The sequence below is a fragment of the Lissotriton helveticus genome, chromosome 2_1 (assembly GCF_964261635.1).
Source record: "Lissotriton helveticus chromosome 2_1, aLisHel1.1, whole genome shotgun sequence".
NCBI lineage: Eukaryota > Metazoa > Chordata > Amphibia > Caudata > Salamandridae > Lissotriton > Lissotriton helveticus.
In genome coordinates this window covers 538,746,994-538,766,331 of record NC_136059.1, presented here as the reverse complement: position 1 = coordinate 538,766,331, position 19,338 = coordinate 538,746,994, and the positions used below count along the sequence as shown (strand labels likewise).

The 19,338-nt window shown below is 45.2% G+C and overlaps 1 protein-coding gene across 2 annotated transcripts in view; it reads left to right on the top strand.

The window, feature by feature from the left end:
* Positions 1-19,338, top strand: part of CMYA5 (cardiomyopathy associated 5) — a 427,063-nt gene that overhangs the window by 258,012 nt on the left and 149,713 nt on the right. The window contains exons 4-5 of one of the 2 annotated variants that reach the window (XM_078675202.1): positions 14,464-14,697; positions 17,642-17,664. In XM_078675202.1, coding sequence (XP_078531328.1) covers positions 14,464-14,697; positions 17,642-17,664 — 257 coding nt within the window. The remainder of the gene's footprint in view (positions 1-14,463; positions 14,698-17,641; positions 17,665-19,338) is intronic. The other variant, XR_013607048.1, reaches the window with a different exon arrangement.

The window sequence follows — 19,338 nt, the reverse complement described above, 5'->3', positions numbered from 1 at the left end:
CTGGACCTTGACCTGAAGGTTAATTTTACAAAATCCTTTGTAATGGGCTGTGGCCCAAAAGGGTAACAAACCAGGAAATTTGTAGTGAATAACCTTATCATTGAAAAGGTGGACAATTTTAATTACCTTGGAAATCTGTTTAATAACAAACTAAGTTGGGCCCCATTAATGAAGGCCCGAGCTCAGAGTGCCAGTCGGTCCATAGAGGGCCTTTTTCGTTTTTGTAGTAAGTTGGGTCAAAAACCCATTGCGCACCTCAAAACCCTTTATATATCAAAATGTTTATCTGTGGCCACTTATGGGGCAGGGGTATGGGGGACCGAAAACCCCGCTGTAATACAGGTGATGGAAAATAAATTCCTAAAGCGGGTTTTATCGATCCCATCCGGCTCGTCAAATAGCTTCTGCCACAGTGAAATGGGAATGACCAACGTGACTGATATTATTCGCCTGTCGCCCCTATTACTGTGGGGTAAAATATGGTTATCCGAAGAGCTGCAGCTCTCCAAAGAAATTCTTCAAGACTGTATGACCCTAGATAATGCAAAGCAGATCCCTTGGTTGTCATATGTCAGTAATATGTTGCACAAGATAGGTCTGGGCCATCTTTATGATAACCCTGAAAAAATCCAGGGGAACATAAAAGCCCAAATAAAAGCAGGTTATTGGAAATCTTTAAACACACCATGTTTGGGAGAAGCAACAGCTTATGTCAAACTCCAGCACCAGTTTTATCTAACTTTTATAACTAATGCGCAATGGCGGTTTTATCTCACAAGGTTTAGGCTAGATATCCTTCATTTTCTGTTTGCCTTTCCTAAACAAGGGGGTTGGTGTGAGAGGCTGCCCCCTTGTCCTTGCAATAACAGAGTTAACCAAAGTACTATACATGTTGTCCTCTTCGGTTCTCTATATCAGGAGCCAAGGATTAGATTCATTAAGCCCATCCTGAAGGGGCGGCAACCATGTACTTATAAAGAAGGTTACGACTATCTGTTATCGCTATCTTCTGTTGAAGTTTGTTGTGCTATGTTAAACTTCATAAGAGTATCATTTCAGATTAGGAAACGCTATGGATAATTTAGCCATAGACCTGTATTCTGCCATGGGAATTCGTATATATGCTGTATGATGGCCTCCCAATTTAAAATTATCATTGTGTGTAAGATTACCTGCTAATATACTGGGGGATAAATGTGGGTCCCACTATCAATTGTTCTTTTATATCCTGACAAATGACAAATGGTTATTTAAAAAAAAAAAAAAAAAAAAATTGTAATCCCTTTTCTAAATGTATAATTACAGTGGTTCATTTTAATTGTGTATCATGCTTTTTAACTTTGTACTTTTATGATTCATTGTATGAATCGAATAAAGATTTTGAACCGAACCGACATCAGAACTCGACTATAGTGACTGTTCTGACATCACAATGCGTGCTACCGAGGGGAAAGGCAGGTCTGGTCATGGAGCATAATTAAAACAGCTGTTCTTAGAACGAAAACGAACATGGTTTTACTTTCTTCTACTCTGTTTTTCTAGCTGTTCAGTGACAACCAGGGGCCGCATTACAATAAATGCCCCGGGGGCGCAACGGGGAACATCCTTTACAACAAAACTTTTACCACGCAGTGCTGTTACAACGCAAGTATTACAACGAAAACCTTTACAACGCGTTACACTGGGGGGCGCTCTAGGATAGGGAATAGTTTTCATTTACTATCCAACACCTTCCCTAGTGTCTACAGGGACTGGAGTTGGAATAGTAAATTAAACTATTCACTATCCAGCACCCCCAAGTGTAATGCGTTGTAAAGGTTTGCGTTGTAATACTTGCGTTGTAACAGCATGCGTGGTAAAAGCATGCGTTGTAACGTCATACATCCGGGCGCAACAGGCGTTTGCACCCGCTTTGCGCTCCCCCGGAGCACTTTGGTATTATCAAAGGGGGCACAAACGTTTGTGCGTCCCCTTCAGTAATACAGATAGCGCTGGCGCACTTAAATTGCCAACGCTACCATCAGGAGGCGTTACCTCATTTTCATATGGGTGTGCCTTATGCAAATGAAGGAGTTCCTTTGTCTCTGCGCCCGCTCCAAATTACAGACTTGGGCGCAGAGGCAAAGAAACCCTCAGGAGGCGCACACTAGAAGGTGCCGCACTGTGAGTGCTCCCCCTAAGAGTAGCCCTCTGGAGGGGAGAAAGTAGGACCCCCCAGACATCCCCTTGCAGGCAGGTGCAGTCACTGACTGCATCCTCCTGCAAAGGGATCTCTAATCCCCTTTAAAAGTGGAGGCAGGGTTGCCGCCTGCACTGTGAAAACACAGGGCGTTTGCAAACAGCCATTCCGTGTTTTCACATGAATGCTCTGTCCCCAGGGCAGCGTGAGTTCGCAGCTGCCCTGGGGGCAGCGCATTCACTCACCATAATGGGGCGCATTGTCATTGTTTGTGCCCAGCGCACCTTTTAAAAGGTGCACTGGGTGCAAACAATGACAATGCGTAATACAGCCCGGGAAAGGAAATATTTATGCTAACATCTTTATTTTTTGCACTCCTTAATTATTTAAGTAAAGTTAGAATCATGTGTCTATTTTTAAAAAAGAGACCAGACTTGTATTCAACTGATTATAATACATTGTAACAAATATATCACAGTTTTTTTCAAGTGTTTAATTTTGAACTGGAGATTCTATTTTTATTCTTCATATATATAAACATGCTCTCTCTTTTATATGAAAGAGCTATGCACCAATGATTTAAGTGGTTTGTGGAAAAGGTGATGGTGTGACCATGTATTATAAGGGATAAAGTACCCTGTGGTGTACATGATAAGGATATTGCAAGTCACCTGGAGTTCCATAATCTTACATGGAACTCCTCCGTGACTTGCAATATCATTATAATGTACATAAGGGTTTCTTTGTCCCAAATATAAGTAACTGATTTTATGTTGTAGAGTAAATGTTGTAAGAAGAGAAAGGTTTGAACCCACAGTACAGCTTTTGTGGGGAAGACTAGCATTACACCAAAAATAAGTTTCATTCCATTCTCATGTCATACCTGCATGCTTTACCTAACACCTTCACAGCTCTAGAGATGGCTGTTTTAGACCCCAGTAATGACCATCATCAGCAGCAGCAGCAATATGATTGCTGTTAGGCATTGCCATAGTGCTTAGGTGTCACCTTAAAATAAGATCAGAAGGAGCTTGTGGGAACAAGATTATCACTGGATATCTAGGTACCCTTTAGCTGGTGGAAATCAGTGACCGCATTAATATTACATGGATTAGTAATTACAATAACTATTAAAGTGCCTGCTCTTGAATGACTGGTCGCCTGCCCATAACATAAGGACAGTGGTCTCATTGGCCTGTATACGTCACAGTGATTTGCCTGAACATCATCTTTAGAGCAATCAGAGCAGTTCTTGGACCTGGATGTTTCAGTCTGGTGTTGCTATAAGCGGCTAACTGCAAGGATCTGCAGACATCCTGCCTCCTGTGCATTCAGGAGGTAGTTCCCATTTATAATACTTTGACCAGCAGAAAAGACAGAGCCTATGCCCTGTAAAAGACATCAGGCATGGTATCTTTTATTAAGCAGGTCGCTAGCCCTAGCCCCCAGGACTTGCCTCCACCCAGCCAAGGACCTCTCGGATCTGGCTCCATGCTCGAGGCTCTCGCATAGCTCCACTCTTGTCTGCTCTTTTGCAATTTCTCTCTCTCTCCTCTTGCTTTTCTTGCTCCTCAGTTTTCTCTTTTTGTGCCTCTATTTTGTGCTCGGTGTGCCTCTTATTTGTACTTTTGTCACTCTTTCACACTCTGCCCATTGTTTTCTGCCTGTTTTGTGCCTCTGTTGTACTCTGCCCACTGTTTCTTGTCTTTTCTGCTCCCTTTTGTGCCAGTTTCTCGTCCTTTTTGGTCTCTCTCTTTTTTTACCTTGCCACAATTTTCTGCCTCTTTTTTGTGCCTTTGTGACTCTTAGTGTTGTTCTCCCTCCTCTGTTTGTGCTGCACGTCTGTCTCCTCTGCCTGTGCCATTGTTCTGATGGATACATCTGCCAGTGAATTCCTCACCTTGTGAATATCCCCTGCGTCATCAACATTCGGAAAATTATTTCGAAGCTCGTCACGCCGACGTAGACGACATCACAGAAGCGCGGCATCGCGCGCGGCTCCGTGACGTCACTGAATCCATAAAAGGACCCCGTCGGCGTGATGACATCAGTTCCCTTTTTTCCGCGTCGTCGACGCTAACGTTTTTTTCTTGGGATCAACAGTAGCTTGTGTGTTACTTTGTTACTGTTACTTGTTTCGAGTTAAAACGCGTTTCCTTTTGTCATGTCATGTGGGGCATGCGGGAAGTTGATGTCGATCACGGACCCGCATGAGGACTGCGCTTGGTGCCTTTTACCTGACCACGACGTCCAAGGATGCTCCAGCTGTAAGAAAATTAACCCTAAAGCGCTTCGAGAGAGAGAGGCGAAGCTACTTGTAGCGAAAATTAAGGAGAAGAGAGGTAGGAGACGTTCGAGATCCCGTTCGAGATCGAGGTCGGCTTCGGGGTCGACTTCCGGACATGATTCTTGATCTAAGAAGAAGCACAAGAAGACGAAGCATGGGTCGCAATGTCACTCTGGAAGAGAGTCGGATCCGAAGTCAAAGTCTCGAGGCATCGGCATCGGAAGGACTATATCTCTCCTTCTCCTGTTCCATCGAATCTGGAGTCGCAAGGTGAACCTTCTCCTGAGGCTTCTCCGGAGCATTCCCCGGCCCGGTCTCGAATCCTTCTCCGGTGCCATCGTACTCTCCATCTCAAGAGGAGGTTGAAGCTCCATTACCTAAAGGGTCTTCGACGCCGATGGATCCGCCCTCGGGTCTGGTTGACCCCACTCCTTTTGTACCACGGCAGGAGCAGCCTATGGGTCCACACCCACACTTTCCAGGCCCGGGGCAAGACCCAACGCATTATTTGAATGCGATGTACAGCATCTTCTCAAGAGCCATGTACCCCTCTGGAGCACCTTCTGGTCCCATGGGTCCAGTGGCCTATAATCTTGGTGCTCCGCAGGCTTATGCACAGGCACCGGTTTTTCCTTTTATGCCAGCGACGCCTTCCTGGAACTTCCCGTCGCCGAGGTCTTCGACGCCAATACCATCTTCTCCGGCTCCGGTTCAGTCACGACATTGTACGTTCCAGACTGTGCCTCCGGATCCGAGCACGACGCCAGCGCCGGCTCCATCGGAGTCGGTTATAGCTCCATCGACGCCGATCCCGAGGATGAGGTCTAGGCGTGAGGCTCAAAGGCTCTTGGAGGAGCAAAGGAGATGGAGGAGGGAGAATTACAAGAGTCTGAGGACTTATTTGAAGAGCTTAAAGAGGCAAGTGGTCTGGAATTATCTCCGGAGTGTGAGTTTTCTTCGACTCCTGATGCCCCGTCAAAGGATGTTGTACCGTATCACATGGTCATTGGAAAAGCGGCTGAGCTTTTGGATTTGAATTTGCCTACTGCAGAGTTTAAATCTAACATCTTAACGGAGGTGCTTCATTCCCCTTCTTCAGTTGTAGAACCAATGCTGCCATTTAACAAGGCTATTACTGAGCCAGTTTTGGAGGTGTAGCGTAAGCCCTTTTCTTCCCCTGCAGTATCAAGGACTGTGGCAAGGAGGTATAGGGTTCTCCTGGGGATCCAGACTTTTTGTCTTCACATCCATCTCCTGAGAGTTTGGTGGTTCAGGCAGCCTGCTCCAAGAAATCTACCGGAGCCTTTCCTCAGGTTCCAAGTGATAGGGAGTCAAAGAAATTGGACCAGTCAGCAAAAAAGGTTTTCTCATCGGCCAGCATGGCTTTAAAATCTACGAATGCGACATGCCTTCTGGGGCATTATATCCACGCTCTTATGGATTCCGCGAAGCAGTTGGTTCCGAAAATACCTGTAGAGGATAGGCAGAACTTCAGTGAGGTTCTAGCTGATACGCAGGCTGCTGCTCGTCGGGTAATACAGAGCGGTTTGGATATGACGGACTTTGTGGCAAGCGTCATGGGTTCTTCTGTTGCCACTAGAAGGGCTGCTTGGCTGAAATCTTCTGAATTTTCGCCTGATGTACAGGCGACTTTGATAGATCTTCCTTTTGATGGATCGGGTCTGTTTGGCAAGAAGGCTGATGCAGCCTTGGAAAGATTCAAAGACAGTAAGGCGACGGCTAGGTCTCTAGGCCTACCAACCAGAGGATCTTCAAGTAAGAGATTCAGAGAATTCGGAAGGTCTTCCTTTCGTTCTTACAAGCAGCCACAGCAACAGCAGCAGCAGCAGAATTCCCTGTACAAATCGTACAGGGGCAGAAACAGGACCCGTGGTCGAGGTCGTCAGGCCTCCTCTTCCTCCTCCTCCCCTTCCTCTTCCCACCCCCATCCTACCACAGCAAACCAGCCCTAGATCCCCCATTCCGGATCATGTTGGTCCTGTAGGGGGTCGGCTTACTCATTTTCTACTGAATTGGGAATCTTGTAGAAAATGGGTATGCTCTTCCCTTTCGGGAATTTCCCCCAAATGACCCTCCCTGTCAAGGATTTTGCACGAAGGACCACCTACTTCTCCTTCAGGAGGAAGTCCTGGCGTTATTGAGAAAAGGTGTGATAGAGGTGGTTCGGGAGCAGGAAAGGGGTCAGGGATGCTACTCCCGGTATTTCTTGATACCCAAGAAGGATGGCAGACTTCGTCCAATCCTGGACCTCAAGATCTTGAACCTCTTTTTAAAGCAAGAGAAGTTCAAGATGCTCACCCTTGCACAGGTTCTTCAGGCGCTGCAGCAAGATGACTGGATGGTGTAGATCGACTTGAAGGATGCGTATTACCACATTCCAATCCTGAAGTAATACACAGGAAGTATCTCCGTTTTACGATAGGATCGCACCATTACCAGTTTGCGGTTCTTCTGTTTGGTCTTACTACTGCACCTTGAGTCTTCACCAAGGTGATGGCGGTGGTGGCAGCCCATCTCAGAAGATCGGGGATACCAGTATTCCCTTATCTGGACGACTGGCTGATCAAAGCACAGTCTCCAGAAAAGGTGCTCCATCATCTGCAGATTACAACTCAGTTGTTGTACAGGTTGGGTTTCTCGATAAACGTGCCCAAATCTCACCTGGTGCCCTCTCAGCGCAACCTGTTCATAGGTGCGGTACTGGATACCACTGTGTGTCGGGCATTCCCTCCTCCACAAAGGATTCTCGACATACAGGAAATTATTCTTTTATTTTACAATGGAGAGGTTGTTCCAGTCCTGAAGGTGCTTCGTCTGCTTGGTCTGATGGCTTTCTGTATCCTGTTGGTCGACCATGCACGCTGGCACATGAGGGCCCTCCAGTGGTGTCTCCGCAGGCAGTAGTATCAGCACAACGCAGATCTCAGGGAGTCAGTGAGGATCTCCAGAGAAGCTGTGGCAGATCTATCTTGGTGGAGCGCGGAAGGCAATCTGTCTCAAGGAAAGCCCTTTCATCTGCCTCCATCGGTGGCCACAGTGATAACGGATGCATCCACCCTAGGGTGGGGTGCTCATCTACGGGATCTGGAGACCAAGGGTCTTTGGTCTCCAGAGGAAAGGTTGCTTCACATCAACGTTTAGCGCTCAAGGCCTTCCTCCCTTCCCTCCGTGGTCAGTCGGTTCAAGTCCTAACGGACAACACTACCGCAATGTGGTCTGTCAACAAACCGGGAGGAGTGGGATTGCATTGCCTTTGCAGAGAGGCTCTGCGTCTCTGGTCCTGGGTTCAGGACCATCAGATTTGTCTGATGGCAAATCATCTGGCCGGAGTTCTGAACGTACGTGCAGACAGTCTCAGTCGGCAGTTCTCAGCCAACCACGAGTAGAGGCTTCATCCAGAGTTAGTTTGCCACGTCTTTCGTACGTGGGGAACCCCTCAGGTGGACCTGTTCGCCACTCACGAGAACGCTCACTGCCTGTCATTTTGCAGTCTACAGTATCCGATGCAAGGAGCTTTGGGGGACGCGTTTCAGTTGAGTTGGGGCTCACAACTCCTTTGCGCTTTTCCTCCCATACCCTTGATTCCTCGGGTACTGAGGAAGATTCGCCAAGACCGTGCCCAAGTCATATTGATCGCCCCGAATTTGCCAAGAAGGGTGTGGTACACAGATCTTCTCCACCTCTCCTCGTGCTTGCCGCTCCGTCTCCCTCTCAGGGCAGACCTCCTCTCGCAGTTGCAGGGCAGGTTCTACACCCCCACCTCCAGAGCTTACACCTTCATGCCTTGGGATTGAACGGGGCAACCTGAATTCTTTTTCTCACCCACCTGACGTGGTGGATGTTATTTTATCAGCCAGGCGTCACTCCACCAAGTCTATCTATTCTTATAGGTGGTCCAAGTTTGTCTCCTGGTGTGGAGAGAAGTCCATTGACCCCTTGAAGGCTCGTTTGTCCGACATTCTTCAGTTTGCACTTTCTTGGGCTCAGCAAGGATTTGTTATAGCGACAGTGAAAGGTTATCTTTCGGCTTTGTCGGCATTCCTGTGCCTTCCCGACCAGCCGTCCTTGTTTAAGTCACCTGTTGTTTTAAGGTTCTTAAAGGGTCTTATGAATAAATTTCCTCCCACTCCTTTTATTGTGCCTCAATGGGACTTGAATCTTGTCCTTACTTTCTTAATGGGTTCACCTTTCGAGCCCTTGCACCGGTGTCCCTTGAGGTTGTTATCTTTTAAAACGGTCTTTCTGCTTGCGATTACCTCGGCAAGGAGGGTAAGTGAGCTTCAAGCTCTAAGTTCAAACCCCCCGTTCTTGACTATTCATGCTGAAAGAATGGTACTCAGGACCAGGGCTGCTTTTCTGCCTAAGGTGGTAACTCCCTTCCATCTGGGGCAGTCCATTACCCTCCCTACCTTCTATCCTCCCCCTCACCCTTCCAAGGAGGAGGAGAAACTTCACCGCCTGGACCCTAAGACGGAGGTGAGCTTCTACCTTGACAGAACCAGGGAGCTCCGAATTGATGACCAACTCTTTGTGGGTTTCGTTGGCTTCAGTGAAGGCAGAGCAGTGCACAAGCGCACGCTGTCTAGATGGATTGTCTTGTGTATCAAGATATGCTACTCCCTGGCCGGTAAGGAACCGCCAGAAGGTTTGAGAGCTCATTCTACTAGGGCAAAGTCTTCTACATCTGCTTTGTCTAGAGGTGTTCCTGTGGAGGACATTTGCAGGGCGGCAACTTGGGCCTCCCTCCACACTTTCGCAAAGCATTATTGTTTAGATGCAGACGCTTTGCTTGTTCCATCCTGCAGGACTTCTTGGTATAGAAGGGTGGACACCCTCCTCCGGGAGTGGGACTGCTGTGGGAATCTATTCACAAGGTGAGGAATCCACTGGCAGATGTATCCATCAGAAGAACAAGTTACTCACCTTCGGTAACGCTTTTTCTGGTGGATACACTATCTGCCTGTGGATTCCTCACTGACCCACCCGCCTCCCCGTTGTCCACCCTTGTATACCTATAATAGTTGCTATTGCTTTTGTGCATGTTGTTTTTAAGGCAATGTCTTGTTTCTTTTTGCTCTATTGCATTGTCTTCACACTGTGTGGGTTACCTTGATTATTCTGTGTACATTGTGTATATATACTGTTGTCAGTCCGTCCGTGTGCCTTGAGGGCACGGAAAAAAGGGCGGAACTGGTGTCATCACGCCGACGGGGTCCTTTTATGGTTTCAGTGACGTCAGCGGAGCCGCACGCAATGCCGCGCTTCTATGATGTCATCCGCGTGACGAGCTACGAAATAATTTTTCGAATGTTGCTGGCGCAGGGGATATTCACAAGGTGAGGAATCCACAGGCAGATACTGTATCCACCAGAAAAAGCGTTTCCAAAGGTAAGTATCTTGTTCTTTCCTGCCCTTCTTATTTTTTCCCACCTCCTGTTTTCCCTGCTTCCCACTTCCCACCTCTTGCACCTGTTTCTGCCATGCCTGCAGCCCCTTGTGCTCCCCCCCTCCCATGACCTACTTAATGGCGGCCACAGTGCAAATGCGCCATTGGCACACCAAAGGTATACCACAGGCAAGCCTGCTGCATTCCTTTGAGCTCTTAACCCCAGCCACCGCTGTCCATACTGCTGCAACACCACTCAACACAAGAAGGAACTTTCACCTACTCCTCCTGCAGAATTTGTGTGCACTCTCACTCCCATACCCCCACCACCTCAACACCCATTACCCCACACCAAAACACCCAGCACACTGACAGTTCTCACATACCCGAACTACCGCCCACCCACACCAAACTCTTCACTTACATGGTTGCTACTCAAAATCCACTCGCTTAGCAAATACACCACAGGGATATGGGAACTTCTGAATAACCAAACCCTGGACCGACGTGCTCTTCCTCATGGAAACTTGGCATCGCCCAGCCTCGGCACTGGACATTGCCACTGCTATCATTGCTGGATGCACAATTGTTAGACAAGACCACCAACACAAGCCCACAGGAGAATCACTATCATTTTCAAGGACTCTATCAGCTACACCACCTCCACAGACACCGCGACCATCTGCATAGAACACCGCACCTTCATGCTACAGATCACAACAAGCTTCACCCGTGTGGAACCATCATTTACAAACTCACCGCCTTCACAAGTGATATCACAGATTTCATTATGCCCCTCATCACCGACTCCAGGACCTTCATCCTCCTAAGAAACTTGAACCTTCACTTAGAAGACCACAACATCCCAACTTTGTCACCCTCTTTGAAAGCCTCAGGAACCTTGGCCTCACACAGCATGTCACTGAACCCACCTACACCGCTGAACACCTCCTGGATCCAGTCTTCTCCTCGCTCAGCAACATCATGATCAACAAACCATCCACAGTCACCTGTAGAGACCACACCCTCATCAGTTTCAACATGAACATCCTGTCCCATAGAAGGCCGATTACCTCTGGACATTCCTGCCTTGGCTGGAAAAATATGTCAAAAGAGAACTGAGTTTCCGCCTTCTCGGAGCACTGCCTCAAGCAAACAGATAACGTAATGGAAAACTTAAAAAACTTCAATGCATGAATCACCACCTGTGCTAAAATCCTGACCACCCTCAAGTGCAGCAAAACAACAAGAATGCGAACACAAGCCAGCTGGTAACAGAAGAACTCCGGATGATAAAAAGCGGCACTGCAAGCAACCGGAACACAAGCCAAAAAACTTTGGGCATATACTTCTGCAAATCTGCCTTGAGGCACTACTACCAGCAAATCCAGAACACCAAGCAAACAGCCCTTGGAGGCCACATAGAAACCAGCTCCATCAGCAGTAAAGAAAATTTCTACATCATGGGAGATTGCATCGCACTCGCAGAAGCAGCCAGCAACATCACCCACTCTCAAAACCTCTGTAACACTCTCTTGGACGTATTCAGCATCGAGATCACATCCATCTATGATAACTTCACCCCAACAAGACCCCATCAACCTCATGGCAAGCCTTCCCCTAGCCAAAGAAGAACAAACCATGACCATGTGGCTCGCCATCACCATAGTTAAGACTGCCAACACTATGAAGTCCATCTACTTTGGGGTCCCTTCAGACTTGTGCCCCACCATACTTTCAACAAAGGGCACATCTCCATCAGGTTACTTCTCACTCACATCTTCAACACCTCCTTTGAGGCAGTCCCCTGTCCGTAAGCCTGGAAGCACACTACAATCAATTCCAAAGTGAAGAAACCCTCAGCGGACCCAGCCAAGCTCCCAGACTACCAGCCTATCTCCCTCCAACTCTACCCGTCCAGAATCATAGAGAAAGCAATCAATAGATGCCTCACCAATCACCTAATCGACCACCAGCTCCTCAACACCGTGCAGTCCAGATTCAAACTCAATCACAACACGGAAACAGTTCTCATCGCATCGACAGACAACATCTGCATGATCCTGGACAGAGGAGAAACTGCAGCCTTAATCCTAGTGGACCTCTTGGCAGTGTTTACACTGTCTCACACTCAATCCTTACACACAACTACACGAGAGTGGCAGCCATCCAGGGACCTGCCCTCGGCTGGATCTGCTATTTTCTAACAGAAAGAACAGTCAACCTGGCTCCTTAGTCCTCAGAAGTCCAAGAACTCGTACCCCAAGGCTCATTACTCAGCCCTACCCTCTTTAATGCCTAAATACCCCTCTGGCCAACATCGTCCATGCCCATGACATCAAGATCCTTTTCTACTCCAATGGCACACCACTTTTCTGTCACTCTCAGACAAACCCTCCAAAGCGAGGAGCCAGTCTCGCCACCTCCATTTCTGAGTTTAGTGCCTGGGTGAAGTCCAACTGTATCAAACTCAACACTGAGAAAACCGAAGTAGTGATCTTTGAAAAAACCTCACCTAGGACTCCACCTAGTGGCCTGCAGACCTCAGACCGACAGTCACTCCCAGCTCGCACCCCAGAAACCTTTGGATAAGATGCTGAGGGAGATCAAGTGGCTTCCGAGCAACTCCACAAGAACAGTCGCCCACACCGTTATCACCAGCAGACTGGAATATGGAATCTCTCTACACCGTTTCACCAAATATCCCACCAGGAGACTGCAAACCATCCAAAATGAAAAGACATCCTCAACCTCCCACGCAGGAGTCACGCCACACCACACCTGAGGGAGCTTCACTGGCTCCTGAGACACAAGCTTGCATAGTTCAGGCTCCTCACCCACACTTTCAAAGCACTACACATCATTGGCAATGTCTACCTGAACAGCCACATCTTTCCACCTGCCATCCAGGCACCTAGGCTGAATACCTTCTGACACATATCCCACTCATGCACAGGAACAGAACTGGAGGGCGTGCCTTTTCATACATCGCACCCAAAGTATGAATGACGAACCACTTCACATCAGAGCTTTCTTCTCCCTTCTTGACCTGAATCTTCAACTAGCTCCCCCCTTACTCTCAGAGCCAGGCTCCTACACCTGTACAGGGCCTGGATGATACTGTTCTCTACAAAACAAAACAAAACATAAAACATCTTTTAAAGGTGCATGGTCTTGGTCTGCATTGGGCCAGCCTCACTACATGCATCCGCATTGCAAAAGAAAATTGGCTTCATTGTCACAATCATGAACACTCTCCTGTACTGGGGTCAGAACATCAGTGAAAGCAAGACTGGTGTTTTAAAACCGCAGATCCGCCTTTCACTGCATTACGCCAGGCTTGATTTTTAAAGAGTGGGGTAGGAGTCCCTATTGGTGTGGTGTGGGCCATATCTGCCTACGGCAGAAACCCATGGGAGTCCCTCCGACTCCCGTCTACCCTTGCGGAGGTTCTTAGGTGGCACAGTCATGTGTCCTATAAGCCAGTTTGCCCCTGTCGGTAAATGGTGGAGGCACAGGGGCAAAGGCATGTTCTGTTCTGCGCAGGGACACGCCTCTTGCTTTAGGTATGGTATCAGAGAAGAGTCCAGGATCCCTTCTATACTACAGAGGTACCCAGGGGGTGGTAAGACAGGTACACATTTCAGTTGCACCCTCGAGGCCCTTCTGTATGTAAGTTGACCAGAGAAGTTTACATATGTTTTTGCTAGTGCAACTCCTGTACCTTGGTGGGAGGTCCTTTGAAATTGTAGAAAGCTTTTTTGAACATGCTTTAGTCCATGAGAGCATTTGGCCTCTACCCCTCCCCAATGCTCAGGAAGTGGTCACTGTGTGAATGGATGCCACTGATAGGGCAGCCGGTACCCTTCCAGTGTTCCTAGCTCTCTGGCGGCCCACAGCACTGATCGCAAGGAAAGAGGAGGAGCCCCTTTGTTGCCCCTTTGTTTCTTGTGGTTTAGAAGGAATCCCAGTGTTGACACTGAGAGACAGACGGTCACTTTGGTACAGTGTCTTTTTTTTACTGCAAAGCCTGACACTTTCCATATCTCAAGCGTTGAGAAAGAAGCATTTTAATACATTGGTTTCGCAGTCTTACTAGAGGTGGAATTAAAGAGTCTCTTTACCTAGTCTTTTTACCCAGACCTGTATCACTGACGGTCACCAACAATGCACATTCTAGGATGTTCCTTGGATGATGTCCGCTGGGGACTTGGACTGGAGGCGTACTGTGAGACATTCACCGGGTGACCGCTTTCAGTTTGAGCCTTATGCAGCAGCAGGGAGGTAGCTTTGGGGTGTTGTATATTGAATACAGACCATTTTACTAATCTTCATTTAAGCAGGGTGCTGAGATGCAGCAGAAAGACACTGCGCCACACTCAAACACTATCGAAGAAGGAATGTGGGGATTTCTGCTGCTCCCCTTATTTCAATATGTACTACAACAGAGATTGCACAATATATTTGCCTTGAGGGAGCAGAAATGAGGCATGTTAAGTGTGCTCTCTAAATTGCAGAGCCATTCACAGGTTTTACTGGTGAACCCTAACCTGTGAGACATATTGATGCCTTTGAATTTGTTTCCTTTAGGAAAACTGTAGCAAGAATGAGAAGTATCTAGAAGAGCAGAATGAAGAGATGGTTAAAATTGTGGAAGCCCAACATCATGAGAAGATACAGCGCTTTGAAGAAGTGAAGAAGTTGAAAATGGAATATTTGTATGAACAGATGGTCAGCTTCCAGCAGAATATTGACACAGCTAAAGGGATACTGGAGAAGACGGTGAAAGAAACCGAGGAACATGAACAGCTAGTTTTTCTGAACGTAAGTGTGAAATTCAGTTTCTCCAGTTTTAATTAACAACATTGCTTCCTTACAACATTCTGCCCCCTGCACCTCGGCCTATAACTTGGGCTGAGGGCCTTTATCAACTGTAATAGCTCTCGGCAACAGGCCATAATGCAATATGATGTCATCTCTGAGAATCATTCTGAAACGGAAAGACTTACGTTTGATATGGGAAAGTACATAGGGTCGGAATCTGGTTGCTCTCATGTTTCGTTCTACCACATCTTTTATAATTCCTAAAGGTAAATTATTGTTCGTAAAGACCCCAAGCGGCTATTGCATTTTCTATTGATTATAACCAGGGCCACTGGAAGTATGTACTTCTACGGCTGCCGTGTTTTGTACCTAACTGTAGGTTTGTCACTGTTGCAGCTTAAAACACCAATGATGTACATTTTGCAGAGCTCAAGAAAAATGTTTTGATGTTTTGTATTGCAAACAATGAAGAATTATTGAGCCCTACAAATGGAATTCACACAGCTTCTATCCCTTTGCAGATGTTAGCTGGTCACCTTGGACCTGTTGATATCTGTTTCCAGGCTCTAAAGAAGCTATCATTTTACTCAGATAGTGATAATAACCCAAATAGATGAAGAGTAAGTCAAGTCAAAGTATGCAGTGAAGCTCAGAGATATAGAGATGAGGCTTTTTGAATAAGGTAGAGGGGCAGACTTTAAGAAGAATAATACCCTGTAACAACTTAGCATCCGTGGCAGACCTAAGGCTGGAATTTGGTATTAAAAGCGCCTATGCACAAGGTCTGGTGGGAATTGTTCGGTGGGCTTCCTGCCTTGAGAAATGTGAGGGGTATACTCTAATCTACTATATGAAAAAGGAAATTCTTGTTCAGAAAAATTTCAAATTTGCCCTAGACCAACTCAGGCTTGACCTAAATCTAGTGCTCTCACGTTCCGCTACCCAATTAAAGCCCTGTTTTACAACAAGTTTCGTTGGCCCTAAGTTTTCGCTTGGACAACGAAGCTTGTGGTAAGAAAAGGATAAAGGATACCATTGCTATGAAGAAAGGCCAACCATATGTGAAATGGAATATGCTCCATGGGGGTTAGACTTTTTTGGACACTTGGATATTTGGATATTTTGCTTCTAAATTCTTTAACATCTAAATGGTATGGAACTTCTGAAATCTGTAGCCTTTGTCAGAAGGGTGTTCAACATCTGAAGCATGTTTTATTTGCTTGCCCTGCTGTACTATTGTACGGCTGTAAATTGTTAATGTCTTTATCCCTGAAAGTGTCTGTGCGATCTTCTTCTGAGTCCTTACAACTATTATTTAATCTCCCTAATGAAATGTTTTTTTATCAAAATGTTAACGTTTATTTATGATTTTTAAACTTATACTGATTTTAGTAAGAATATAGTTTAAATTATCTTAATGTTCTTATGACAATGTATTTATTGATTTTTTTTAATGACCTTAAGGAATGACGTTTCATGTCCTAAATTAAATTAACTTATTAAATGTGTTCTCTTTTGTGGGCCTCCTTGGAGTTCCAAATCCTGAAAATAAAAGTGACTTGATATAAAGAGGAATACATTTCTGACAAAAGATACAAAGCCCTGTACATTTAAATATATTTGAACCAGCAGAAAGAGTGATTCATTCTTTGTCAATTTTTTTTTCTCCAATTGATACAAGGTTGTATCATCCAGGGTTTCATTGCAGCATTGTTTTGAAAGGGCAATCAGAATTTAGTGTTGAAGTTACCTGCTGAGGCTGAACAACAAATAAAAAACATAAATAACGTGAAGCACATTATTCTCCACCTGAAAGATTTGTAAACCATAAAGGTTTATTAAGGGTAAAAATATGCACTAGTTGATATGAAGTTCAAATCAATCATAGCCATATAAGTTAAGGGATGAAGTTGCCTCAAAGGAAAAGTAACGTAACAACCGTTATCCCATAACGAGAGCATCCTACACTGCCCTGAACTGTCTTGAAAACGGATGAAGCGTTTCTGCTGCATAATCTACTCTGCTCTAATTTAAATAACACCGTTCTAACATTTGTTACACCTGCACATAGTTCCCATAAAACTATCCAGTCAGGCTAGAGTTAAAAGATACAATGAGATACTCATTAGTATCTCAGGATTCTCCACAATACAGCTTCTCTAAGTGTACTCCAAATTTACAAAAATCTGCAATAAAACGCAATACTTTGTTCCAGCCTGTACTCTGCAGGTGTACTGTTGCAACCAATTAGGATAATCTATCGTTATCATGTAAAAGAAAACATTTCACATAGTAAAGGAAAACAAAGGCACATCGTGTTTGTTAATTTGGACTTCAGTTTCGCCTAGAAATAAAATGAACCTATGAAGCAGGATGTCAAGACCTTCATTAGTTATGGCAAATCTAAACCTGAATAGTACACAGTTAGTAGCATCTGCGTGTTAAAGAAAGATGTAATATGAAACAAACACTTTCAAACACAACACTGAGCTCAGGTAGAAATGTAAATTTCATGTTGAAATTTAGTAGACAGGAACAGAATAAAAGAGGTGCACCCTTTAGTATGAGAGCTGTGTACATGTATTCAGTGCTGGACTGGTGATACTGGGCACAGGTAAACCCTCTGGCAGGCTGATCCTAGGTAAGGGTTCTATCTTTTCCTTTGAAACCATTTAAAAACATTTAACGATCGATGCAGTTCGTATAGGTTTGGCAATGTCAAATTTGTGAATATTTCAATCAGATATAGTGTGCTACAGTACTGCATTTATTAATATGAAATGACTGCGAAAATGCTTGCAAAGGGGTTACTTCGTTACAGCCATACTGAGAGTACACTTGATAGGATTTCTTTCTTTGGAAGAGACTTTTTCTTTAATTGTTTTTTCATGATCTCAGTTTTATTTCTGGTTTTGTTATAAGTGCTCTGTTTCTCCTTTCTTAGTCAGCCCAAGAAATCAACAACAGGTATATAAATAGGATGCAAATGTGGTTTATTGTGCGTGAGTATTGGGAACAGCATGGTTGCTGTGTGTGCAGCTGTGGCAGATTTATGCATGCAGCCAATATAGTAACAATTCAACAAGAGAATTCTACCCAAATCTAGCTATCAATCTCAACAGTTTCCTCGTACTGTCTTGCACAATCCCCAACCCCTACGACTAAACTACACAAAATACATTGTGAGTTCTCTTTGCCAACCTTGTCACTGCTTCCTCGTGTCTTAAAGATGATAGTGTTGATTTTCAAGTTGGGCATCCAGACCCCAATTTGGATGCAGTCAGAATGTTTAAAGGACATTGGGACCGAAGGCTCAAAATATAAGCTAGGTGGAGACGCTAAAAACATAAAAAGAGAAGCAGATTGATGCAAAAATGTGGCAACACAAATGATAAACAATTCATAGATATTTGACTAACAACTATGATTATTTGTAGTTTGGACCATGGTCTGCAAAACATACGAATCACAAGTAATCAGATTATGAAAAATAGAAGCAAGCACAGCCTTCAGTTCTCTGATAGTTTAACATCTCTACAGGTTACTAACAACTGAAAAGAGTGTTTCTTCATTTAAAGCACACCTCCAGAAACAGTTTAATGTCTCCTCTTTTTTAAAAAGTATTGCTAAAATTATTTTACCTGTATTTGTATTACAGTGACCTTGATAGTATATTATGGTTTCTCTACCCGTGCAAATGCGATAGATCGTGTCCACATACGTGGATATAAAACATTTAAAAACTACTCTATATTTAAACTTCATTGAGGGACATTGTAGAATTATTTACTGGCAGTCCAAAATCCCTGGTTGCTGGCCCTTTTCTGCGCATCTAAAGTGTCTTTAAAGATAGCCCAACATGTGTGGTTGACAGTGACCATCAAAAAGCAAGGTCCAGTCCATTTTTTCCATGTAGTCCATGTTTCCAGCATGTTCCTTAAGACTCTAAAATGCTGCTCGACAATGCTTAATTTGAGGATAAGATGGTAAGTGTCTACCTAGGTCACCTAATCCAGATATAGTGCTGTTAATGTATTTGTATGTAATGTGGACAAGGCCAGAGGACATTAAAGTGCTGTATAGTTGTATATGGATTTGTGGAGCGATCGTTACATAGACTAAACCTGGTACATAAAACAGAGTCACATAGTGGAGAAGATAATTTAATAAAATCTAGTTTAAACAACCTCTTAGTTTTGGTGGCAATGTTTTTTTTTATTGACCAGTTAGACAGACATTTAGTCATTATTTTGCAAAGTATACAGCCATATATTCAATTCTTCAAATTGGATACTATACATTTTATTCCACATTGTCTGAAGTCGTCCCCAGTGACTGAGAAATGGAGCTTTCTGGATGAGTCCTCTCTATGGCTATCACCGTCGGATTTAGGGAAGAGATAGTGCAGAGTCCCCCGTGAGTGTTCCCCCCCCACCTGATCCCATTTCTTTGGGCAACCCCTACTTACGTATACAGCTCTTTCAGCTATCATGGCCCAGTCCATGTCTTTGATCCATTCCGTGGGGATCGGGTGGCGTGTGCCCCCCAGTGTTTGGCTATATTCCGTTTAGCAATTATTATACCCAGTGTTGCCCAGATTTTACCTTTCCGACTGAGATCGGTCGCCTCCAACATGTTAAG